Here is a 22,599-nt window from a genome sequence, read left to right on the forward strand (position 1 = left end):
ATGCACCACCGGGCATGGGAAGGCCTGACAGCCTGTGCACAGCTGTTTAAAGGAGAACCTTCGAAGCAACAGAGGAGGTGCTACTATGGAGTATTACTGAACCTTCAGATATATCTTACCTTGATGTAGTAACACAGTTTAAGCTGCACCTTTTCTAAGGCGTTAATGTGACACCAACCAACAGCAATGTGGACTCAGTACGCTTGTCCTTACATTTATGATGAGCATACAGACTGAACAGAGCAAATGCTGACATTGTCTATAGCTGTCCAGACAAGGGGGGGGGGTGGGGTCTGTGTGTGTGGTTGTATATATATATATATATATATATATATATATATATATATATATATATATATATATATATATATAAATATATATACACACACCTTGTCTGGACATATGTGTGTGTGTGTGTCTATAGATATATATATATATATATACACACACATATATTCACACACACACATACCGTGTATACCTGATGTAAATGCAGCACAGACAGATTTAGTGGCACTTGTGCTAACACTGTCCCCCACTGCTCCAGGGAGATACTGAAAGGTACCAGCAAATCTATTTTTCACATCTGCTTGTTTCATGAAGTCAATGTCAGGCAGCAGTCACTGACTGAGGGCCGTGTCTTGTAATTTTCAAAGGACAGGCAAGTTGGGATTAAATCCACTAAGCATACCATGCAGCTACCTAAAAGGAAGAGCGGTAAGCAAAATCAATAGCCTAAGAGGAAAGCAATTTATACTGGACTTCAATAAGAACACATTTGACTTTAAAAACTATCCCGCCGAAGCACTGGCAATCTTAAAAGGTGGTAGTCACAGAACTGCATCATCAATTATAAATAATTTTCCACAAAGAACAGCGGATAGTTTGCCTCAATTCTGCTGAGATGTGTTATTTCTCTTATTTGAAAAAAAACTATTGAATAAAAGCACCTATGACACAAAACGCTAGCTTGTGAATGGTTTCAAAGTGACAAGGCTGCAGTACAATAGGGTGAACAAAAGCGCGCCACAGATTAACTTAATACAAGTAGCACATTTTGCAATTACTTTTCTTCTCCATCCTGCTTGGCAAACCCATTGGCGATGTGGCCTCTGTATCTCCGGAGATGACTTTTTGATCGATTCTCAAAAGCAATTTTGGCTCTGAACTTGATTCTTTCACGCAAGGCCTGCCAAGTCGCACATTTTTCTTCTCGGTGCCTTTGAGAGGAGCCGCCGTAGCGCCTTCAAACTGAAGACTGCTGGGAAGGCAGACAGCACATTAGGACACGTGATGGAGGTAGGATGCTCTATTCCAACACAGGCCGAGGCTGAATTATGGGATGAGTATTGTAGAAGAAATGTTGGGCATCAAAATCAACGAGCGATGAAATGGAGAGCCCAAGGACAGGTAATGACAACTTGTGAAAAAGTTCCAAGCCCCTGAAGATGCTGGGTGAGAGACCAATGGTAGCCACCTTCAGCTCGCAAACAGAAAAGAGCTGAGTGGTCTTGACAAAAGGTGCCCACCAACCGTTTTCCACTTCTTCAAACTATGGTGAGAATGTCAGAGGTTCAAACCTCAAAACTGGATATCTGCAGGTGAAACATGTTCTTTTTGGAAATATAAGGAAGAAAACATACACGACACCCTAACCCAGAGCAAAAAAGAGGTGAAAAGAAGAGAAAAAGGTAGCAGATTTCAAAACCAGTGTTACAAAACATTAAAAAAATTCAAAATCAAATGGGGATATTTACACGTGGTTAGAATGGTCCTTTTTCAGTGTTTCTACAAAATAGGAGTTCAGCTCTATATTTCAGGTGTTGATTGTCTTAAAAAAAATAGAATTATTTGCGTGCGTGTTCTCCCTACCCCCCCACCCCCTTCCCAGAGTCAAACGTGTCCACAATTCACTGGGCCAGTTCCACGCGCACAGCCACTAGGATCACCCCAAGATGTCTGTCTGTCTCCTGCAGGAAGCAAAGCAAAGTCACTTTCTGCTAGTCAGACAAAAGAGGAGAAGCCCGAGACAGGAGTCCGAGCCCCCGGAGCTGGCTGCCCCGTGGGCGAGTACACGCCCCCTGACGTCTGTGTGGTGATGACAGTCTGGAAGTAGGGCTCCGCCTCGCTCACCGCACACTCCTCGTAAGCGTAAGCCCCTGTGGCTTTCACGCCCTTCTGCTGCCGCTTCCATGAATTGTAGTACGTAGGGTCGCTCATGTAGTGGTTCACAAAAGAATGCTTTGGCAGTTCATCTTCATAATCCGAGTCGGAAGCCTGCAGAGCGACAAGAAAAGGCACAGCGTCTGTGTTATGAATTCTGGTGTTGTACCCACAGAGATGACAGGCGAAATGACACAGTAACCAGGCCATTGAGAGTAAAGTAAGAGTTACTTACCTTCGGTAACGGTGTATCTGGTAGAGACGGTTCTAGCCGCAGATTCCTTCAAGTAGAATTATCCCCAGGCGTGAGACTGGGGTGGGGCGACATCACGCGACTCTGCCCAGGCATCGTCCGTGTACGTGACGTCAGTGAGGTCACATAAGACCCGCCCTGGCACGCCCACGTCAGTTTTCTTCGGAGAACTTTTCCCCACCACAACGCGAAACCACCAGATAAAAACTGTGGGAGCATGGAAACAGTGTGCGAAGAGCAAACAAATTGGAAAGAAACGGTGACTAACAACACCACCAGGGTAGTGCCAACACCGCAGACCCCAAGGGCAGGGAAAGAAGAAAGAAGAACAAGCAGAAACCTGCGCAGCCACCCTGCCCGCACATAGACATCCTCCCATCCCTGTGCCCCGAAGGGAAGAACAGGCAGAAAAGTCATGGCACACGTAGGAAGCCCACCCCCGTCATCCTGAGCAAGGAAAAGGGACCAGTCCCAATACAGACAGGGACAACAAACCACCAAGCCACCCCAACCTAGAGGGCAACCATCCACAAAGACAAGGGCAAGACATGGCCAGAGGACCTTCAAATCAGAGGATAGAAATGGAAGGATGGGAGGGAGGGCAAGGATATAAGCAATCCCCCCCAAACCTGGAATAGTCAGAGCAGCAGGGCACTGAAGTACTGAAGACCAACCCAAGGATCCTCGCAGAACAGGGGAGGAAGGGCGGGCTGTGAAGGAATCTGCGGCTAGAATCGTCTCTACCAGATACACCGTTACCGAAGGTAAGTAACTCGTACATCTGATAGAGACTACTAGCCACAGATTCCTTCACGTAGAATAGATACCCTAGCAATACCCCCGGGAAGGAGGGTCTGCGAAAGGACCCCGCCAGCCAAAGCAGAACAGAGGGCCCCACAGGGGACCAAATCTGTGGGCCAGGTAGAACCTCGCCCCTGCCAGGACAAGGGAACCCCCACAAGCAGAACCCCACCGACCCCAAGGGGACGTAGGAGGGAAGGAATGCTGAAGAGGCTCGTACACTCACAGCAGAGGAACCAATGGCACGGACGGAGAGGCCGAAGCACCCCACTCCCCCACAAGGAAACATAGCTTCCGCCGAATGCCAAGATAGGAAGACGGAAGAAGAAGAAGCCTAGAGGGCCCAAGGAAACCAAGGAGAAGGAGAGCCCATTCCAGATGGAGAGCAGCCTGCCAGCCAGAACAATGCTGGCAGTCAAGGCCAGAAGCAAGAAGAACAGCCCGAGGCCCCAGGAAGACCAAGTAGGCAAAGCCTGGCAAGGGAGAACACAGGGACATCCCAGACCACAGAACGGGAGCGGGGAGAGGAGGAGAGGCCCGGGCCACCACCGCGAGTGGCCACGCACACCACCTCAGGAAGCAAAAGCAACCTACGTAAACACCATGGAGAACAGGTACCCGAAGGTGACTAGAACCCTCCAGCAGAGCGCAAGCCATATGACAGAAGCTACCATAACCCCACATAGGGCACGTCAAATCCCAATATATGGGAACCCTCTTTGGAAGAACGTCCGCAGCAGAGGAAGAAACAAAAGAACCACGGGGAAAAAAAGCATCCCGCTACAGGCTTGATAGCAGCCCAAGCAAAGCAGAAGGCCCAATCTCAGGGCCAAGTCTGTGCAACAACCCTTGCCGAACTCACACACAACAACAAAAGGGGCCATCCAGCAGCCAACAAGGCCAAAGTCCCAAGGAAGGACGTAACGGCCAGAAAAACCTACTCCACAAATAGAACCGCCTGCCTAAGAAGGCCCAAAAGCAACCCTAACTCAGAAGTCACTGAGGAGGGGACGGTGGAGGAGGAGGATGGAGCCCTGCCAAGAGCCTCTGGATGGCGGAGTCGGCCCGGCGCATGAAACAGACTGCCATCAAATGGGAGATCAATGAGCCTCTCCCGAATATTTTCGGGGAAGAAGCCGTCCCGAAGCCAAGCATGGCGACAGAGAGCGACTGAGGAAGCCATGGCCCGGCCCAGTGCCTCAGAGACGTCCAGAGCGGAGTGGAGAATAAACGCCGCAAGCTCTCGGCCATCCAATGCATGGTGCCTCAAATCCACCAAAGCAGGCTCCTGGGACGCTGCAGACCCCAGAGACTCAGCCGAGTCCCACAAACAGGAGGTGGCCCTAGCCAGCACCCACAAGGTGTTAAGAGCCCGCAGGGCCGCACTGGTCGAGGCGAAAATGTTGCATCCCCAAGTGTCTAGCCAGCGGGCCTCTCTGGACAGTGGGGCCAACAGGGGCGGCAGGGAGGGAAAAGAAGTCCGCAAAAGGGGACTGGCGGCTGAGGGGTGAACGGACAGGCACGCCGGGTCACGTGGCATCGGAAGGTGCCGATGCAGAAGATGCAGAGGCACCGGGTCCCCGGAGACAGGATGCCTCCAAGCCCCCGTCAAGGCAGAAAGGAGCGAACCTTCAAAGGGAAGCAAGAATTCCCTCCCACCAGATGGTCCGCCGGAAAGTGAGTCACCAGGTCACCAATGCGTAGGATGCCCACAGCCGTGGACACCGCGTGAGTGATGGTCGCACCCGCATCCGTAGGGTCCCGCGGTGGAGAAAGCAGTTCCTCTGTGGGCGACGGCTGCAAACTAAGGCGGCCGTCCCCAAGACCAAGCGGGGCGGGCAAGGGCCAGACCTGAAAGTCAGGAGGAGCCGAAGAATAAGGGACCTGCCACTCTTCCGACGAACACCCCTGCCTCAGGAAGGGCGGGGAGCCACCCTTCGACGCCGGTGAAAAGGACACCACACGGCAACCAGTCTCCGGTGAGGACGATACCAATATGCAGCCTGCCTCTGGAGAAGAAGGAGCGTCGGAAGACGAATCCGCGGTACGACCCCTGCGCGGAGCCATAGAGTCAGCTGCCTGCGGCAGGACACCGGCGCCATCCGGCGTCGTCGGGCAGGGGACCTCCAAGTCACTCCGCACCGGAGTCCGGAGTACAGCTGGAGCCGCACCGGCCCTGGAGTGCCACCGGCCTAATCCCTGCCAAGGCAACCACCTGCGTGGAGGAACGGGATGGGCCCGGGGAGGGGCCTGAAGCCCTCGCTGGCCGCGGCCCAGAAGGAGGCGAAGGTCACCCAGCAACCCCTGTGGCGGCGCCGGGGATGATACAACCTCCGACTCGCCCTCCAACGAGGCAGCTGCCTGTGAAGAGGTACGAGATGGGTCTGCCCTCGACCTGGAGCGGGACGAGGAGGGGCCACTCACCCCTGCGGCTCCGCACGGTCCAGCTGCTGCCGGCGCCGTAGCGGGGTCACCTTGGCCTTAGACAGAACCACCCTGCCAAGGGACCGAGAGGGGCTCGGGGATGCGACCCGAGCCCCGGCGACCTCCCGCGACACCACAGGGACCTCCGCGGGGGTTTGAGATGAGGCAGAGACGCCGTGGCCTGAAGGAGGTGCCCCAGAGGAGCCGCACCCCAACAGCACCACATCCTCCAAGCCTGGATCCGACGTAGTCGGTGCCGGGGCCGGAGCCACCGGCGGCGCCGTGGAGGCCCTGCACCAGGCGAGGGATCCACCGACGCCCCAAGAGGGGAAAGAGGAGGAGACGCCATCGAGGCCTGCAAAGCCGCCACGTAAGTCTCCATCTGGACTCTCGATTCCCCAACACCGGGAAACGGTGGATAGGACGACACGCGGGGCCGTATCACCCGCGGAGAGTCCACGCCTCCGGTAGGCCGGAAACCAGCCCCCGGGGACGAACTGTGCCACTTACCCACAGGGGAGCGACGCTCACGTGACATCGGAGAAAGGCGAGCATGATGACCACGGCCGGATCTGAAGCCGTCCGCCGAAGCAGACCGAGGGGAGGATGTCGACCTGGAGAGACGCGAGACGCGCCGAGAGAAGTTTCATTCGGCGCTCCTGCCGCGAATTCGTCTTCAACTTTTGGCACGCCGCACAATCTGAGGTGCCGTGATCTTCCCCCAAACACCACATGCAAATTAGGTGAGGGTCCGTCGCCGACATAAGACGCCCACAAAACGTGCAAGTTTTAAAGCCCGAAGGCATTCGTACACTGTTTTCACCAAAAAAGAATGGAAGAAAGGGACCCACAGCAAGAAACGGATCCGCGTTGCACGCGGAAAAGGAAAAAACTGACGTGGGCGCGCGTGTCTTATGTGACCTCGCTGAAGTCATGTAAGCAGACGACGCCTGAGCGGGGTCGCGTGATGTCAGCCCGCCTCCGGCGCGCAGGGATGCTGTGGCAAAAGTTTCCGGATCCAGTCTCACACCTGGGAATAATTCTACGTGAAGGGATCTGCGGCTAGTAGTCTCTATCAGATACGCCACTTTATTAGGACAGGTATGAAGTTCTGCAGCTTATAAAACATTTTAGAATTCCTGAAAAGTCTGTGCCTCACTAATGCAATAAACAATTCCCAATCCCCCGCCCTTAAACTTCCCCCCAACAAGAAACAGTCCCAAAACGATTATTCAAACATTCAATCTTCACCATCCCCTTTCTTTCATCCACTGGCCATCACAAGTGACTCAACCATAGCTCCCCTGTGTTCCTTCTACCAAGGACTACTCTGCAATGCCCCCAACACTTCCGGCTGGTCGCGAGCTCCTCCATTTCTGCCACCTGTCCTAAAGCGACAACCTAGAACCCCAGAACTGCAGACCTATCAAGAAAAATACCAAGAAGAAAAAACAAAAAGGCAAAATGTAGACAAAAACTATAAACAAGCATTTGCAATGCAATAGGTCTCGCATTTGTGAGAATTTGAGCTATTGACATTGTAATTGGCAATGACTTTTATTTCCATGTTGGTTTTTAAAACATAAATAAAAGGCATTGTCATTTACAATGCCAATAGCTTAAACTCTCGCAAATGCGAGACCTATTGCATTGCAAATGCCAGGGCATTCCAAGCAACAGTCTGACCCCCTGCAAATAACTAATTATTAGCAGACAATTGCTGGTGACTCCAATAATTACTGTATTTAATGCATAGTGTACAAAGAGCAGAGAAGCTTCATTTCTGTCAGCGGTTTCCGGTGCCCGGCATAGCATTGTCAGCACCGGCTCAAGTGACAGCCCAACACATGGCGAGGTTGTCTTTTTTTAAATCCTGAAGTGAGCACATCATCTGTTTTTATTATGTGAACATACACTGGACATGAATAATATCAGCCTCTCATGCCGTTATCATAGCTTTGGGAAGCTGGAAATCTCTGAATTAAACTTGCAGGATGTTGCTGCTTAGGTGTTATGTTGGTACTGTCAATGGCAGTGTTGGCGGGTATGGGTGGTGCAGGCTGCAGTAGCCTTTTAAGAAGAGCCCTGGCAGTTATGTTTTTTACAAATCAAGTGAATACAATTTTTCCGATATTAAGTATTAAGGGGTACTGTGCTTGATTTCCTAGGTGGCACAATTCATCGCTAGGAGCTGTAGCTGAAATGGAGAAGCCCTGGAATGTCTGTGTTATTGAACCCTCTCATTAACTCCGGGCCCTGACATATCCGCACATATGAATGCTGCTGCTTTCGAACTGTGATTTGTAGGCCAGTGGCACATTTTGGTTACAACCTACTTCGAAATAAATACATTTTCGCCTGCTTACACCAAATAACCCCTGGCTTTTATGCTCGCATGCCCCTGCATGTACACTGCGGGGTTTCTTAGCACGCGATTCTTTGGGAGCCAGTTCTCACAGAATCTTCTGCTAAAAGCCTCAGTACAAACAACTCCACATTCGACGGTAAACGATCTCTCTAGATGATCCACGTAAAACAAGCCGAAAATATGCTCTTAAGATAAACATAAGGGCATGTTGAAAAGCTCTTTATCTTACAGCAGACACATGCATCTGTTAACTTTCACATGCAATGACATGCTCGGAACAAGCAACAAGGCCGGGGTATTAGCGGAGGGGGGTGTTTATGAGCAGCAACACAAAGGAGACAGGGCAGGAGTTAAAAGCAGAGATGTGAGAGGAGGAAGGGAGGGACTGGTGGTGACTCAAGTAAACAACCAGCAGAGGGCGGAAGGCGGTGCTAGATCGGACAGCCTGGGGAAAATGCGATCGTATATATAGTACATTGCCCATACCACTGTGAACCTCTAGCAGACGTGTGCGCGCGCACACAACCAAAGCTTTCAGCCAGGATTTAACAGCAGCGCAGGCACTTCTGTGAAGTGCTCCTGCAAATAATAAGTGAGCATTGAAGTTCAGGAGCTCCCACAGCCGAGGCAGTGTTCATTGCTTACAGGAAGTTTACTGTGATAGCAGTGCGCTTTAAAGACCCAGAAGCAGTACAAGGAAAGAAGCCATTCCAAAACTGCTGGTAACATTTGGCCTCGATCTTTAAATGCACAGTAAATGTAAGGCGATAAGGCCCGACCTAAAAAAAACACACAGGAAGCATCGGTCCCGGGTAGAGGGAAGTGGAGCAAGGCATCGGGTGAGGGCAAGAAGCTGGAAGATGTGCCAGCGGCGGAAGTGTGCAAACTTCCTCTGGAAATGCAAGCAGCAAAGAAAACAAGTAGTCCCTAAATGATAAGATAACAGCCTGCAGCGTAACTTAACTGTAGTTGGTCGCTGCTGCTTCCTCCAGAAACGGAAGTGAAGTATGGGATCGCCAGCTAACAAAAAGCGAGATAAGAACAGCAATGCCAGAGTTAACCAATGGCAAGCAGCAGGAGAAATTATCCCCAATATTGTGTTTACTATAGGCATGCGCTGTCTAGGCTCGACCTAAAAATAAAGGGAGAAAGGGACATGGACAAATAAGACACTACCGCCTGCCAGGACCAACAGCATCGGAATGACGCTCTAACTGAAAAAAACCTAATGGAAAAATAAACCCCACCCACCGTGCAAAAAGAACCAATTATAGCAACCCTGGGCCTGGTCTGCACCATTCACCCGAAGCTACCGGGGGCGGACATCCTGCAGATGCCACCCTCATAGAGAAAACACACCCCTTTAATGTACCAAGAGGCCACGTGCAGACAGCGGAAGAGTCACTGGTAGCCTTTGCAAGTTTTTAGGTCTCGCCTGAGCCAGCGCTTTAGCGCTGCTCTGGCGAGAGCTATAGAAAACGGGGATTTGGAAGTGCAAACGAGTGCTTTTCAGGCCCCCAACTCCAGTGCATGTGCGCTGGGCGCGCGCACCATTTGGCAGCCTGCATGTACATTTCGCGGGCGCTTTGATGTTCTCAGTGAACCGCGCGGCCACTGCGAACATCAAAGCGCCCGCGAAATGATTACTTTCACTTTAACGTTCGCACCTACTTGGCAGACTGGTTCTCTGTTGCTCTTTCCTCCTCTGCTCTCTCTCCTCAGAGTCCGTCCCTTCCTCTGTTGCAGCAGCTGGCATTACATGGGGGAGGGTGGCTCTTCGTGCCTACCAAAAAACAAGCATTGGCATATAAGTATTTAGTTATGCAACTGTTGCATAGTTAAACACTTATAAGGTCCCAAAACCGAGACCTATTGGCTATGCCAATGCTTGTTATTCTTTACTGCAAATTATGAGAGAAAAAGAGAAACGTATCAGGAGCAGGTAATGATAAAAGAGGAATAACAAATGATAAACGAGGAACAGGAAATGAGAAATGAGAAATGAGAGTAAGGAGAAGCAAGTAATTCGGGACCCCCCATAGCTATTGGACCCCTCATGGTTAGACAAAACTCTAGCAAGGCGGCACCTCTACAATCAGCAGTGCACGCCTAAAATGAATATACCGGAGGAATGCAATGCTTTCTACTGCCCCTGAAATTAGAGAAGACTGAAAATGTAGTGGTGATGGCCTTAGGGCCTCAATTGTGCGGCACCGGGAAGCCGAGCAGTCCAGTTCACATCTGACCTCGTGAAGTGACATGCCCTTGTGCCATAGTCAGCTCCTGTTCAGAAACAGATTGGAGGAATACTTCTGAGCATGTCTGCCACGTGTCTCGTGCTGTTTTCTGTGCTTGCAGGGCACAGAAAACCCTGGATGATCGATCTGTCTACAAAACTAGAAGAGAAAGCACTAGATCGTGCCCTCTTTAGCACAGTCTTAAAACCACTTTTCAATGCCAACTAGAATCGCACAATTACAATAAAAAAACGAAAAAAGTTACTAGAACTTCTTTTTATGTTTAACTTTGTTTAAAGTAAACCATAAAAGATTATGGCCAGTGAATAGTTTGTGCAGGTGGTGGACACCCATGGTTATTTTTAAAAGCCAGGAGATTTTTTCATCATCAAACTTTGACCCAATGCCAGAGGTGGAAAGGCAGAAAGTGGAGACAGAAGGAAGGACATATAGAAGCAGTGATAAACGTAGGGATGAAAGAGAATCTGTAAGAGTGTGATAAAGGGACAAAAGTGTAGGTTGGTTAAAGAAAGAGACAAAAGTGGAATCAAGACTTGGCAGATTTGGTATCCAGTAATCCCACCATTCTGAAGCATCAGCGACAGGCTCCTAAAAACACTTTAGGCTCCTGTACTTGTATTTAAAAAAAAAAAAATCAAGCAATGAGTTTGGCAAAAACCACCTGTGTTGAGTTTTTGTGGGTGATCTAAGGTATGCAGCACTGTCTGTGTGTGGTGTAGGCTTTAGTCAGGCAGCTGCCAGCCGTGGGTTATCACAAGACACTGGTCCACAACTCAGTTGCATTAAAATATCACATCTATGGCCTGCACTGCGTACACACAGATGCCAATACTATTCACTACTATTGGCCCCATTCAGAGTGTTCTGTTATTCATGGAGACACTTCTGCAATCAGTAAACACTATTACTTATAGGCCCGAATCCATCTGCACTTTAATCCGGATCACAGGGCTCCTAGAATGAGGCACTATTACCGGGTAAAACAATGACAGTGATCTTATAGCAGACATATTTACAACTCCTGCAAGATGATTGCATGCACCAGCAACCAAAAGGACACAAGAGATAATTAGAGAAAAAAAAAAAAGCATAGCATATTTAAATATATGCAAAAACATGCTCATGATCACTTAGTAATACAGAATAGAAGTCTAGCGTGCTGCATACTGCCTAGAGAGCATGAAAGCGCGGGAGGGATAAATGAACCAGGATTCATTAATTTCGGTATGCAACGCTAATTTAGCAGCGATGGAGGGAGGAATGCCCTCAGCAAAGCTGTATTAGCACCTCCCTAATAAGCGGTAACAGCTGTGAAGGCAGATAGTGGGGCTGCAACCAGCACAGCCCATGAAGGACACCGTGCGGGAGGAAGGGAAGCTTTCGTATCAGGGGCTTTAGCGGATGCTACCTCTGACAAATACCAAGATGAATTTTCTCATCTTCCTTATAGTCTTTCTTGGTTTCATTAAGGAGAGGTTGGGGTGACAGCTTATGCTCCTGGCAGCCTCGCCTTAATTGTATCTATTAGTATATATAGGCTGCTGAAGATATGCTGTGAGTGAACAGACACCAGGGGGGTGGCCCATCCAGGACTACTGGGGATGAGGCCAACAAACATCATACATTAACATCCGCCACAGGCGGCCAGAAAGCAGTGAATCCCTTACTGTTTTGACAGGCAAACAGTCTTGATTCAAGTGCTTGCCGAATTAAAGTTGTAATAGTTAAGACACAACACAATCCAGCCCTGAACAACAATCCAAGTGGATATGTACAAGCAAGAACTCCCCATATTACACGAAGGGCTGATAAACAAACAATTTGAAAACTCATATAAACATCATATACACAAATACCAACTTTCTAAGAAAAGAAAAACGTATTTTACTGACCAACTTAAAAAAAAATGCTTTCATAAAAGCGCTTTTATAAATACGATATACACAGTCCCCAGTGAGTGCGGCCAAAGCGAGGTAACATTCTATGAATCCTGTGCCTCAAAGAATTATGCTGGTAAGTTCCTCGCATAACTCCTATCCTTTGTGGTGTGTTCAATACAAGCTGTCAACACGTTTTGACCTCTTATGAAGGGTTATAGTTTGGCTGGAACTTCTCCAGGACAAAGTCATTTGAATTTCATGAAAGGTTGAGCGCTGGTTTAAAGTTTTCTTTAATTCCCATCTCTTTAACTTCAGAGTACAAGGTGCGATGTTTTGAAAGTCTCTCCTTGTTTATGCGGTTTGGGGGTATTTATGGCCCCTGTCTGGATGGAGTTGTCTGAAAGCAGTCTTGGGTGATTTCCGAAACGTAATGTATAGTTAAAGGGTTGCTCCTGCTGACACTGTCAGGCTTATGTGGAAAATATTTGGCATTCTGTCTTACACTTCTCCCATAGTGACAATTGGTATCAAATTTGCTTGAGCGCCGTCTTTGAACTATTCTTCGTGTTTAGCTGTTCAGGGCTAGTTAGCTTTGTCTTTTAACTATCATTAAATAAAATAAAAAAGTATCACCTTCACAAGCACTTGAATCAAGCCCTTGTGCTTTACAGAACAGTAAGTAATTCACCGATTTATGGTCGAATGTGGCACATGTACATTCATCAAAAAGAACAAATGATGGACAAAATGCTGAACAATGCAAACATTCACCCCCAGTCACAAAGATCTGGGTTTGATGCATCTTTTTTTGTTCACCACGCCACCCGAGGTTGGATCCAGCCATATGCAAATCAGTCTTCACCCTGCTCCTCATACGAACAGTCCATACCGAACTGCCACGCTAGGTCTCTCTGGACCAGAAACAGGCATCCTGAGACTCGTTTAAGGGTATCACCACTTATCAGCCAGGCTACCTTGAATCCAGTGGCGCTGTGAGCACGGGACTCGCATATGGACATACCCTTCCCACTTAGGGTGACAAAAGCAAGTGCGCCAGGTATGCCCAGACGTGGGTCCTGGGCTCACTGTGCCAATGGATTCAAGCTAGCCTGGCTGAAGAGAGGGGATACCCCGAAACCGGTCCCAGGATGCTTGTTTCCAGTCCAGGGAGGACCTGGCTTGGCAGTTCGGGCTGGACTGTTTAATTGGGGAGCAGGGTCAATATTGATTTGCATATGGCTTGGTCCAAACTTGGGTGGCATGGTGGGCAAAAAATGATGGATTGGGATGTGGCAGGAGGGATTGCCAGTAGCTGAGATTAATTCAAGCATTCCATCCATCACCTTGTTGTTTTAACATGCACTAATGTCACAAGCTGCGAGGAGCGTTTTTGCTGGAGGCCCCATCAATGCAGACACCTTGTGTTCTACACACTGATTTCATTGTTTTTTGTCATTGTTGATGATGCATTGATTAGGTACTCCTTTTACAGCTAAGGGGTAATCATTTCAGACAAAACATCTAATGTTGGGTGGAAAGAGATCACAACATCTTTTTTTTTGTGAGTGAAAAGATGCAACAGCAAACTTGATGTAATAGATAGAGTGGAAACTGTGCCATTATGACGTTCCCGGCTGATGTACAGCACATTCAATTTTTCATGGATGTTTAAAATATAGCTCCCAATTTTAACTCCGTAGATCCTTCTTCTGAAAATATTTGTAACACAATTTACTGATACGCAGTACAAGGATATTCTCTCGTGAGGGCAAGCATGTGAAGAGTTGACAAATGCAGTATCTGGCCTTGTTCCACACATATATTTCCTAGGAAACTGTGTTGTTCAGATGGTGGGTGCGAAGAGAGGGAGCCATCTTCAGAATCTGCACTTCAGAAAACACACTTTAAGGATGCACTGTCATTTCTGGCTTCATGCCCAGCTTAGAAGTCCACTTTGAAGCAGCCGCGTATGTGTTAAAAAAAAATCCAGACAACCACTCACCAAGTGTGGTAAAAGTGGCAGGAGGAGGAGGTGCGAATATACATTCATCAGAAGGGGATATAAACACATCAGCATTGCCGAGCACAAACAACACCAAACATCGAAGAGTCCGAGTTCCAAAAAACACTTACAGGTGGTACCCACTAACTGCTGATATACACTAATTAATACACAAGTGACTGATGCCAGAGGCATCAACTGGGAAGCAAGAAGTCCCAACTATAACCATTACTGTAACCTCTACTGCTGCATGTCTGAGTCATGCAAGCATGGAAAGTGTCAAGGCGGTGGCCAGGTTCCAGCGGCTTCTGCCACTTGCCCTTCCCCAGCTACTAAGAAATCTTCTACTGGATGAGGGACTTGGTACTCTCCTTCCGGATACCAATCACAGAAGGACGTGTGCTGCAGCAGTGACATGAAGAGCCTTCATGGACAGAGCCTCCCCACAATCTCCCCGACCTTCCACACCGGACAGAAATATCAGTGATAGCAGTTAAAGGCAGATGAAGTGGTGGTTTTCACTGTCGTACACCCACGTGAGGGACCGGGGGGGGGCAGATACAGTTACATGTGACAAAGTGGTAGGTCGGGTATCTACCTAGGTGCACACCATGACATCTCCCTTCACTACACCGCACTCATTACATTGTTGCACAACAGATAGTGACCAGTACAGCCCCAGACACTTTACATCATCTACTTTTACATTGTCAGCTTCAAGAACGTGGCCCTTCCGGTGCTAAAGTATTCATTAACGTCCTAGTAATAAGATATTTTAACAAGAGTTCTGGGATATGCAAGCATAGAACTAATTAGTAAATAGCTTTGTGGCAAAGTATTTTTTCCAACCTCATTCGGTGCCAATTTGTTTTTTTTATCAGATAGAAAACTTAGCTTCTATTTTTAATTTTTACAGCACTAAGAGCTGTAAAGCTGTTCCCAAAAGGTCAAGCAAATGTCTGCAGGAAAGTTTTTTTACATTTTATTTTAACATTCTGAGAATCACTTTGTGAGATCTAAAGGTCTGATAAGAGATATACTATTACTTATTTAACGATGCATATAACATTTGCTTTGCATGTTTAGACTGTTAGGGTTCCCAGCTGCACGCAGGTATCTCATTTTCAGATGTCAAAGATAGTGATGGACTATTAAAAAAAAATACCTTCAGGGTTGTTCGAGCTGAGGGGTTGATTGCCCCAAAAATATTTTTTACTTTTTTGTTGAAAAAGGTTTAGCATAAGATGTTACTACTAGATATGATGTTAAACAAAATGCACTAATGGGATCACTGGTGTTGTAAATTATAAAGTAAGGGTACTCTATTGGTGTACAGCTAGATGACACAATCGTTCTGATGTAGAGGTACCAAAAAGAATGTAGTGCGCCTTTCCAATCAAAGCACCCACGATCTGGACCATATCTTTAAAGAACACTGCATTATACGGGAATATCCAATAGAAAGTTAACTGTCCTATCACTTACTGACTGTATACTTTCCTTTAACCTCCCATACCGGGTAAGTTGGTGTAATGCATATACAACATACATACATATATAGTGGCATACAACATCCTACTTGCTGTGCCCTCGCCAGTATTGTTCAGCGCTCTGCTCTCACCAATGCTGCCACATAATTAGTTAGCACTGGTTTGCAGTACCCACGTTTCTCGGTAAGTTGCGGCTGGGCTTCACTCATTGGGTGCTGACTAGTGGGGCATTGCGTCACTCCTGCATCCCTGGAAGGGGATGCTAAGTTCTGTGTCACGAGCCACATGATAGTCCGAAGTCATAATGATTGACTACAGATAAGAAAATATGAATATGCTGGTACCAGAAACCTTTACATAGATTGATGTTCACCCCAACATATCTCACAAAGAATGCGAGCTTTACGTCAAATCTTATTCTTCTTAATGAAAAAGGAGCAGAATGTCCTGACATATGTAAAGCCACAATGCATGGATGCAGTGAGCCCTATGCAGACAACCATGAGTGGGAATACATACGCACAACACTCTGCTGCATCAGGGGTCTATAGATTGTTGATTCAAAAAGGATCTTTGAGTCTTGATGATACATTTATTTTATGGGAATACAAATTCGAAGATAACTACGATAAATATATATATATGTTATTGGAGACAACATTTACGTACAAACTGATGTCACTATTTTTATTGGTTGATTCAAGGTAATTAAAATGACCCCATCAAGCAAATTCCAAACACCTGATGTAGCAACTTAATCGTGAAACACGCATTCGTTTTCACAAAACCACCTTACAGTTGATGGTGATGAACTACCGAAAATATGCTTAAAGAAAAGACTGGTGCCTCTAAATAGTGGAAACCTGGACTGAAGTACAACACTAGAGGGAATAGGTATTCTCCAGGGGTACACCCCGTTGTGCGGGGTCCACTTTCCAATTCTATACCAAAGTGGGAAAGCCTTTATGATCAGACTTACAAAGTTCTTAAGCTTTCACCAGGCTGGTTATGGTCCAGAATGGAGAGGATACCCCCTGATGTAGCAGGATCACAGCAAGGAAGTACTACACAGGGAATGGCAGTGTTATGGCTCAAACATCCCCTTGTTCCAACTGCACAAGTGCATGCCTGATGTAGACACGTTCACTGAAGCTTGCATACACCTAAGAGCTAGAAGTGCCTCAGCAGCAGTGAATACTTGGGGCGGTGGAAATGCTCGACTTCCGAGTAACTCCCCTCTCCTGACAGCCCCTGGCTGTGTCCCATGCACCTTGCTCCTAAACCTAATGCAACCACCCGTTCCTGTGTAAATTTACTATATTCAACATTCGTAATGACATCCTTTTCCAGGATGCACCGAAGGGATTAACTGCTGCTCAAGGTTTGGCCTTAGAGAGCACATTCAGTACACTCAATAGTCTTTACCAATGCTTTGTAAGTGATTGACGCACGAGGAATGGGTAGCAACATGGCCTTGTTTTGTGTTGGACAGATAATGCCACACTGAATGAATATGTACCCTGTCATGTCTATGTCACCTGAAAGTGCTGACCAAATCCTGAAAACTCTAAATTCGAGTTAGGACACAAACACATTTTTCGTCTGTCAAGATTTATGTAGTAATGAGAAATTGCTTTATGTTTGAATTATCGTTCCAGTATTTCTATTCTGAAGCTTTTTCAAAGGAACGTTTGCTGTGTGAGTTGCAAGAGCACACTTAAGATTAACAGATATACAAAATAGGTCTGATTCATGTAAAAACAAGCATTGGCATAGCCAATAGGTCTTGCCTTTGGGACCTTATAAGTGTTTAGCCATGCAACAGTTGATGTTGTTGCACAAAGGATATTGTGCTACATAACTAAATACATATAAGGTCCCAAAAGTGAGACCTATTGGCTATGCCAAAGCTTGTTTGAGATTTCTGACGACAACGTGGTTGGGAGGAAATGGTGTGGCGGTGGCTTCGGCAGCAATTCGCTGGATTTTTTCAGTACACATATTTTCTTGAGGAATTAGGCCACCCATGTCCTCTCTAGTTTCTCTATATTGTCTTTTACGAAAATTGGGTGCGTTCTGAATGAACAATACTCACAGCTGCTAGTAGCAGGAGGGTAGGGCAAAACCTTTCTGTGTGGAGGTAATTAATGGACGAATATAGCAAGACTAAAGTACCAGTCTGAGCTCTAGTCAACTGAAATGACCAGAAAATGGACAAACATAGCATTCTTTTTGCAGCGTAATGTCCAGCCAAAGGATGATGGCAAAAGATGAAATCCAATAGAATGGGGTTTGTCAAACCTCAGGGTCATGACCTCTGTGGGGACAGCAGGTGATTGACGAGTTCACCTGGTGCGTATGGTTTCTCAAAACCAAATCAGTAAAGTTGATCTGAATATAAGACACATGGGAAATTACACCCCAGGACATTTGAGTCCAATAACATGGCATAAAGTGACCTAACACAAATGTTTCTCCTGCTTATATCACAGGACTTGACCTTTTGGCGGAGAATTAAAAAAATACTGCATCAAGTGTGACACTAATAACATTAATTAATAATATCAGTAAACCAGCTACCCCCAAAATGATGTAATTACCAGAACTGTTCTAGAGTAAACTGTGGTACTTGACTCTGTGATGGATGCCTAAAAGCCTATGAGTTTGCAAACAAGGTCGAAGTAGCATTAGAACAATATTAGGCAGCCATCCAAGCAGGAGCCACACTGCAAGTCAAGGCCTCAGGTGAGCCTCTGGTATTAGAGGGCGGGGTGAGGGCAGCATAACAACAACATTTTAAAGTGATTGGGTCTCCATAATTCCTAGCACCAGGCCTGGGTGTAGAGCAGTCAGCGCAGCTTCAAGAAGCAACATAAGTAATCGTAACCACTCGCTACCCCAATATTTAACTTTTACTGTCCTTTATATTCTACCAAGTATCAGTAAACGTTTTGGGAGAATGGCTCATGGGAGCCATTAATAAAGTGACCTAACTTCCTGCACAATAATGTTTTACAGAAAATGGATAGACGTTTTAAATGAATAAAATGATTTCCCTTAAAAGCAATAAGTGGCCTGGGGGTAAGAAAGCAATGAAAGCGGTGGACAGCTAAACCTTTAGAGGAACTGTGCATTCTCCAAGCGCTTTAATAGGGCACAGATGAAAGAACCCATGAACTTCAAGGCACCCCCACATCCTGCCGTACTGATGTGGTGACGAGCCAGAAGAGTTGTCCCAGTGGGACCGAGGCCTGGATGAGCAGACCGGATGAGTCACCCGCCACATCCGGCCAGGACTCGGATCTATTCTCCATCTACAGGCAGGTCATGGAGCAGGGAGGTTTCCTTCTGGGCTGCCTGGCATTGATTAACTCTGCTTGTGCTGGCACGGTCTCTGACATGGTGTGGCTTACAGGCAGCTGCAGGTGGAGGAATTCCAGCAGTTAGTGGGTATCTAGGAAACTAGGAAAGGAATGGATAGTTGTTGAAGAATCACAGAAAGGTCCTGGAAGGGGTGACGTTAGACGTGAACAGGAAGTAAAAGGTTGGGGGTAGGTACTGACAGCTTTAGCACCTGTAAGATTATTTTTGTGGATCATTCTATGGCGATTCCATATTATTTAAGTGCATGATGAAAAAAAGGCATCACAAGAGTGAGGAGGGGTGATCGAGAGAGCAGGAGGCGAAAGAGAGAACACGGGCTGGGGGCAAAGAAATATAGAAAATGGAACATAAGGGAGAGAAAGTAAGGGGGAGCAAAGAAGAAAGAAAAAAGATGGAGAAAAAGGGTGAGAGAACGTGAGGGAGCAGAAGCGGGAAGAGGGAAATTCTGGTGACAGGAGGGTAGAGAGCGAGGTTCATAACCAAGCGTGAGGGGGTGGGGGGAGAAAGAGGGAGGGGGGAGGCACAGAAAGGATGCGTGCGGGGAGAAGGACGCAGAGAGGAGCCGCGGCAGAGGAGGAGTACTGCAATCATGTGTTTGCTGTCCTGGGAGTGGTGCGTGCGCGTGCAGTCTGCTCTGTTTCGAAGCACATACTCGTGCTTGTGGCGCGGCGATGCGCGCTCCCGCAAGGTGTATGCCGCCACAAGCACGAGTATGTGCTTCAAAAAAGAGCTGAACGACGGCTAAAGGTCCTCCTATGCAGCGCGCTACGTAGGCGAGACCTAAAAAGGGCAGTTATTTACACCCCCACCTGAACACACTTTTAGATTTTTTTTAAAGCTCACAAACCTTTCCAAGAGTATGCAAGAAAAAGCAGCAGCAGATGGATTCCAGACATACTGTGACTTTTTCCAGGTGTTAGCATTTTAACAGTGTGCAATTTAAGCACAGTACAATTGCACATAGGTGGGAATATAAATATCGTTGTGCAGTTGCTTTTTTTCTTCTTTTTTTCTCTACCCTAGTCTTGTAAAACCCACCTCCCAGGCCTTAACGTATTTGTATGCAGCCGTGTGGTAATGTTAACAGGTCAAAATTGAGTCTCATGGAAATAGCTAGCAGACATAAACCTGGCAACTGTTAATCTTTGATGAACATTTATGGACGAAAACCCCTTTGTGAAAGAGGCCACCAGGACTCACCTCTGATTCTGATAGCGCAGCGGGTTTCTCCGTCAAGGCAGTGCTCTCAGTTAATGCACTTCCATTGTATTTGTTACAGATGTCCTCATCGGAGTAATGCAATCCGCCTGGGCTTGGGCGAGGAGGAGATCTGGGATATGAAAGAGGGATTCAGATAGCACGCACTATTCACCTTTCGTAGCTGTACATACCTTTATTATTAGAATTCATGTTTTTTTTTTTTTTTTACAAAACATGAGTTTAAACCCGCAACCCTGCTTCATAGGACTAGTACTGAAATCCTATGTATTGTTTGAATTGGAAATGTACTCCAAATCTAAGTGTACATTCCAGGTAGTAAAGTTTTTTTTTTTTCGGGTTTAGACTTTAGAAAGGTAACACAATTTCAAAGAAAGAGTATAACATGCTTCAAACATCTGGCATTGGAGAAGGAGCCATGTATTGAAGATCGCGATAATATTTTTCCACATTTTAATGTAATATACAAATAGTACTTAGATGCTGGATATAAGATGAACAAAGCCTCCTAATTCACGAGCACAACCACAAGTCATTTTAAAGTCCATCTGTATCACAGGAGTGATACTGATGACGTTCAAAAAAACACAGCTGTTGAATATAAAGAAAGAAAAGAAATTGGAGAAACAGAAGTTTGGGAATACCTTGTCCCGTTCTTTTTGGAAAACGTGTTCTTGACATTGAGGTGTCGACTGTTCAGTTCCAGTGCTGTGAAACCACCATTGTCCAGAGTCACTGACTCCTCGTTTGTTAGTGCTTTACCTATGGTTATGACATAAAGAACAATATCATTTTTAGGATGGTACCACTTGCTAAAGAACCAATTACACACACTCACTTGCTCCCTCTCTCTCTATTGCTGATCACCCGTTGGTTCGTAAAGCCTCTGCTCTAACCCTGAATACATTACCGATGGGCCAGAGAATTACTTTCAAACTCACAAAAAAAGAAGATATTAAAAACATTTCAGTAACGCGTCAAGAGGCTAACTTGGTGATTTTTTGCATTAGAAAAACAAGGGTGACTGACGTATGAAATTAAAGAAAAGGAAATTCAATAGTTTCACCTAAGATTTTCAACTGTTTGTCCACACTCATTTTGAAACCCTTCAGGGAAGCGGGTAATTAGACAAATAATTGGCTGTGACGCCGGTGCAAATGCCCAACACTCTCTTTCTTATATACCTTAAAATCAAGAGCGAGCATGTTTTGGTGAGGAAATGGTTCACTCAGTCATAGAGCAACAGGAAGACACAGGATTCGTAAAAGGTGTCAACATTAGGATTTAATTTTGAAAGAATAATATAACTGTACAAGGAATAGCCCACCAGGATCTTCCATAGTCAGCCTCCAACTCCTGTGCCAATATGTGCCAAAGGTGACCCACTGACACCTTAACATTCCCATGTCACATAATGGCAGGACACATACGCACACAACATGGAAAGGACATGTGAGCCAGAGCAACCAGGTGTGTGGGATAAAAAAAGGATAGAATATTTTTAATAATGTGTGAGAGAGGATACAGGCAATCAATCAACAGTAGCTATTGATCTTCCATTCAATCCTATACAATGCATCATTTGTGGGTAAAAACATGCTATTCAAGCAGCGAACCACCCAACCCATATCTATCACCACTTCTTGTCTAATTAGTCTTTCTGAACCATCCTCCTGGAGGAAGTGAAGTTCTCTTTTTGCGGTGTCTCCACTAGCAGTGGGTGCCCCCGCCCTTTGGCTTCTGAGGTGCCGTATGCACCAGTGTTAGCTAGTCTCTTTATTAGAAACACTCTATTACTCACCAGTGCAAATCAATGAGAAAACAAAAATATAAAAATGTTGTGGAAAGAGCCATCTTGAATTAATTGAAAAACTGTGTGGAAAACTGTGAAAGCATAACACGTTTATGGACAATTGGTTTTAAGGAATATACAGCATCCTACAAAGGATACTGTGATGTCACATAATGGTCAAGTCACCTCTACAGGCTAGGGTACGGGTTGCAAACTTGAATATGCTATGGATTTTGGTTGATACAGATCGTGTTCCGTTCAATCTGATTGTTTGAAGAAATGTAGAGTGCCACTCAAGAGAAGTTGCCAGTGTAGAGGTGCGATGTGGGGGGTATGGCAGTCAAAAGGGACATATCTGGTGATGTTGTGGAGGGGCAAGAAGAGAAGGAGAGCGGGGAATGGACAGAGAAGTCTGCAAGCGACACACATGTAGGCTGTTTTGTAGACCACTTGTAACACCGAGGTCAAGCTAAATACAAGAGCAGAAATCACTGTGAGCATTGTGTATGTGACAAACTGACCACCCCAGCATTACAACCACCTCAGTAGGTAGTGACATCCAACAT

At 46.5% G+C, this 22,599-nt stretch overlaps 1 protein-coding gene across 2 annotated transcripts in view; it reads right to left on the reverse strand.

Moving 5' to 3' along the window:
- Positions 1-1,892: 1,892 nt before the first annotated feature.
- The window catches only part of SDK1 (sidekick cell adhesion molecule 1), a 2,285,003-nt gene continuing 2,264,296 nt past the window's right edge, over positions 1,893-22,599 (reverse strand). For both annotated transcript variants that reach the window (XM_085629198.1, XM_085629197.1), the window contains 3 exons: positions 20,886-21,003; positions 20,224-20,353; positions 1,893-2,277 (listed from right to left, as the gene is read on the reverse strand). In XM_085629198.1, coding sequence (XP_085485324.1) covers positions 2,005-2,277; positions 20,224-20,353; positions 20,886-21,003 — 521 coding nt within the window. In that variant the 3' untranslated portion in view covers positions 1,893-2,004. The remainder of the gene's footprint in view (positions 2,278-20,223; positions 20,354-20,885; positions 21,004-22,599) is intronic.

This window comes from Triturus cristatus, chromosome 10, assembly GCF_964204655.1.
Source record: "Triturus cristatus chromosome 10, aTriCri1.1, whole genome shotgun sequence".
Taxonomy (NCBI): Eukaryota; Metazoa; Chordata; class Amphibia; order Caudata; family Salamandridae; genus Triturus; species Triturus cristatus.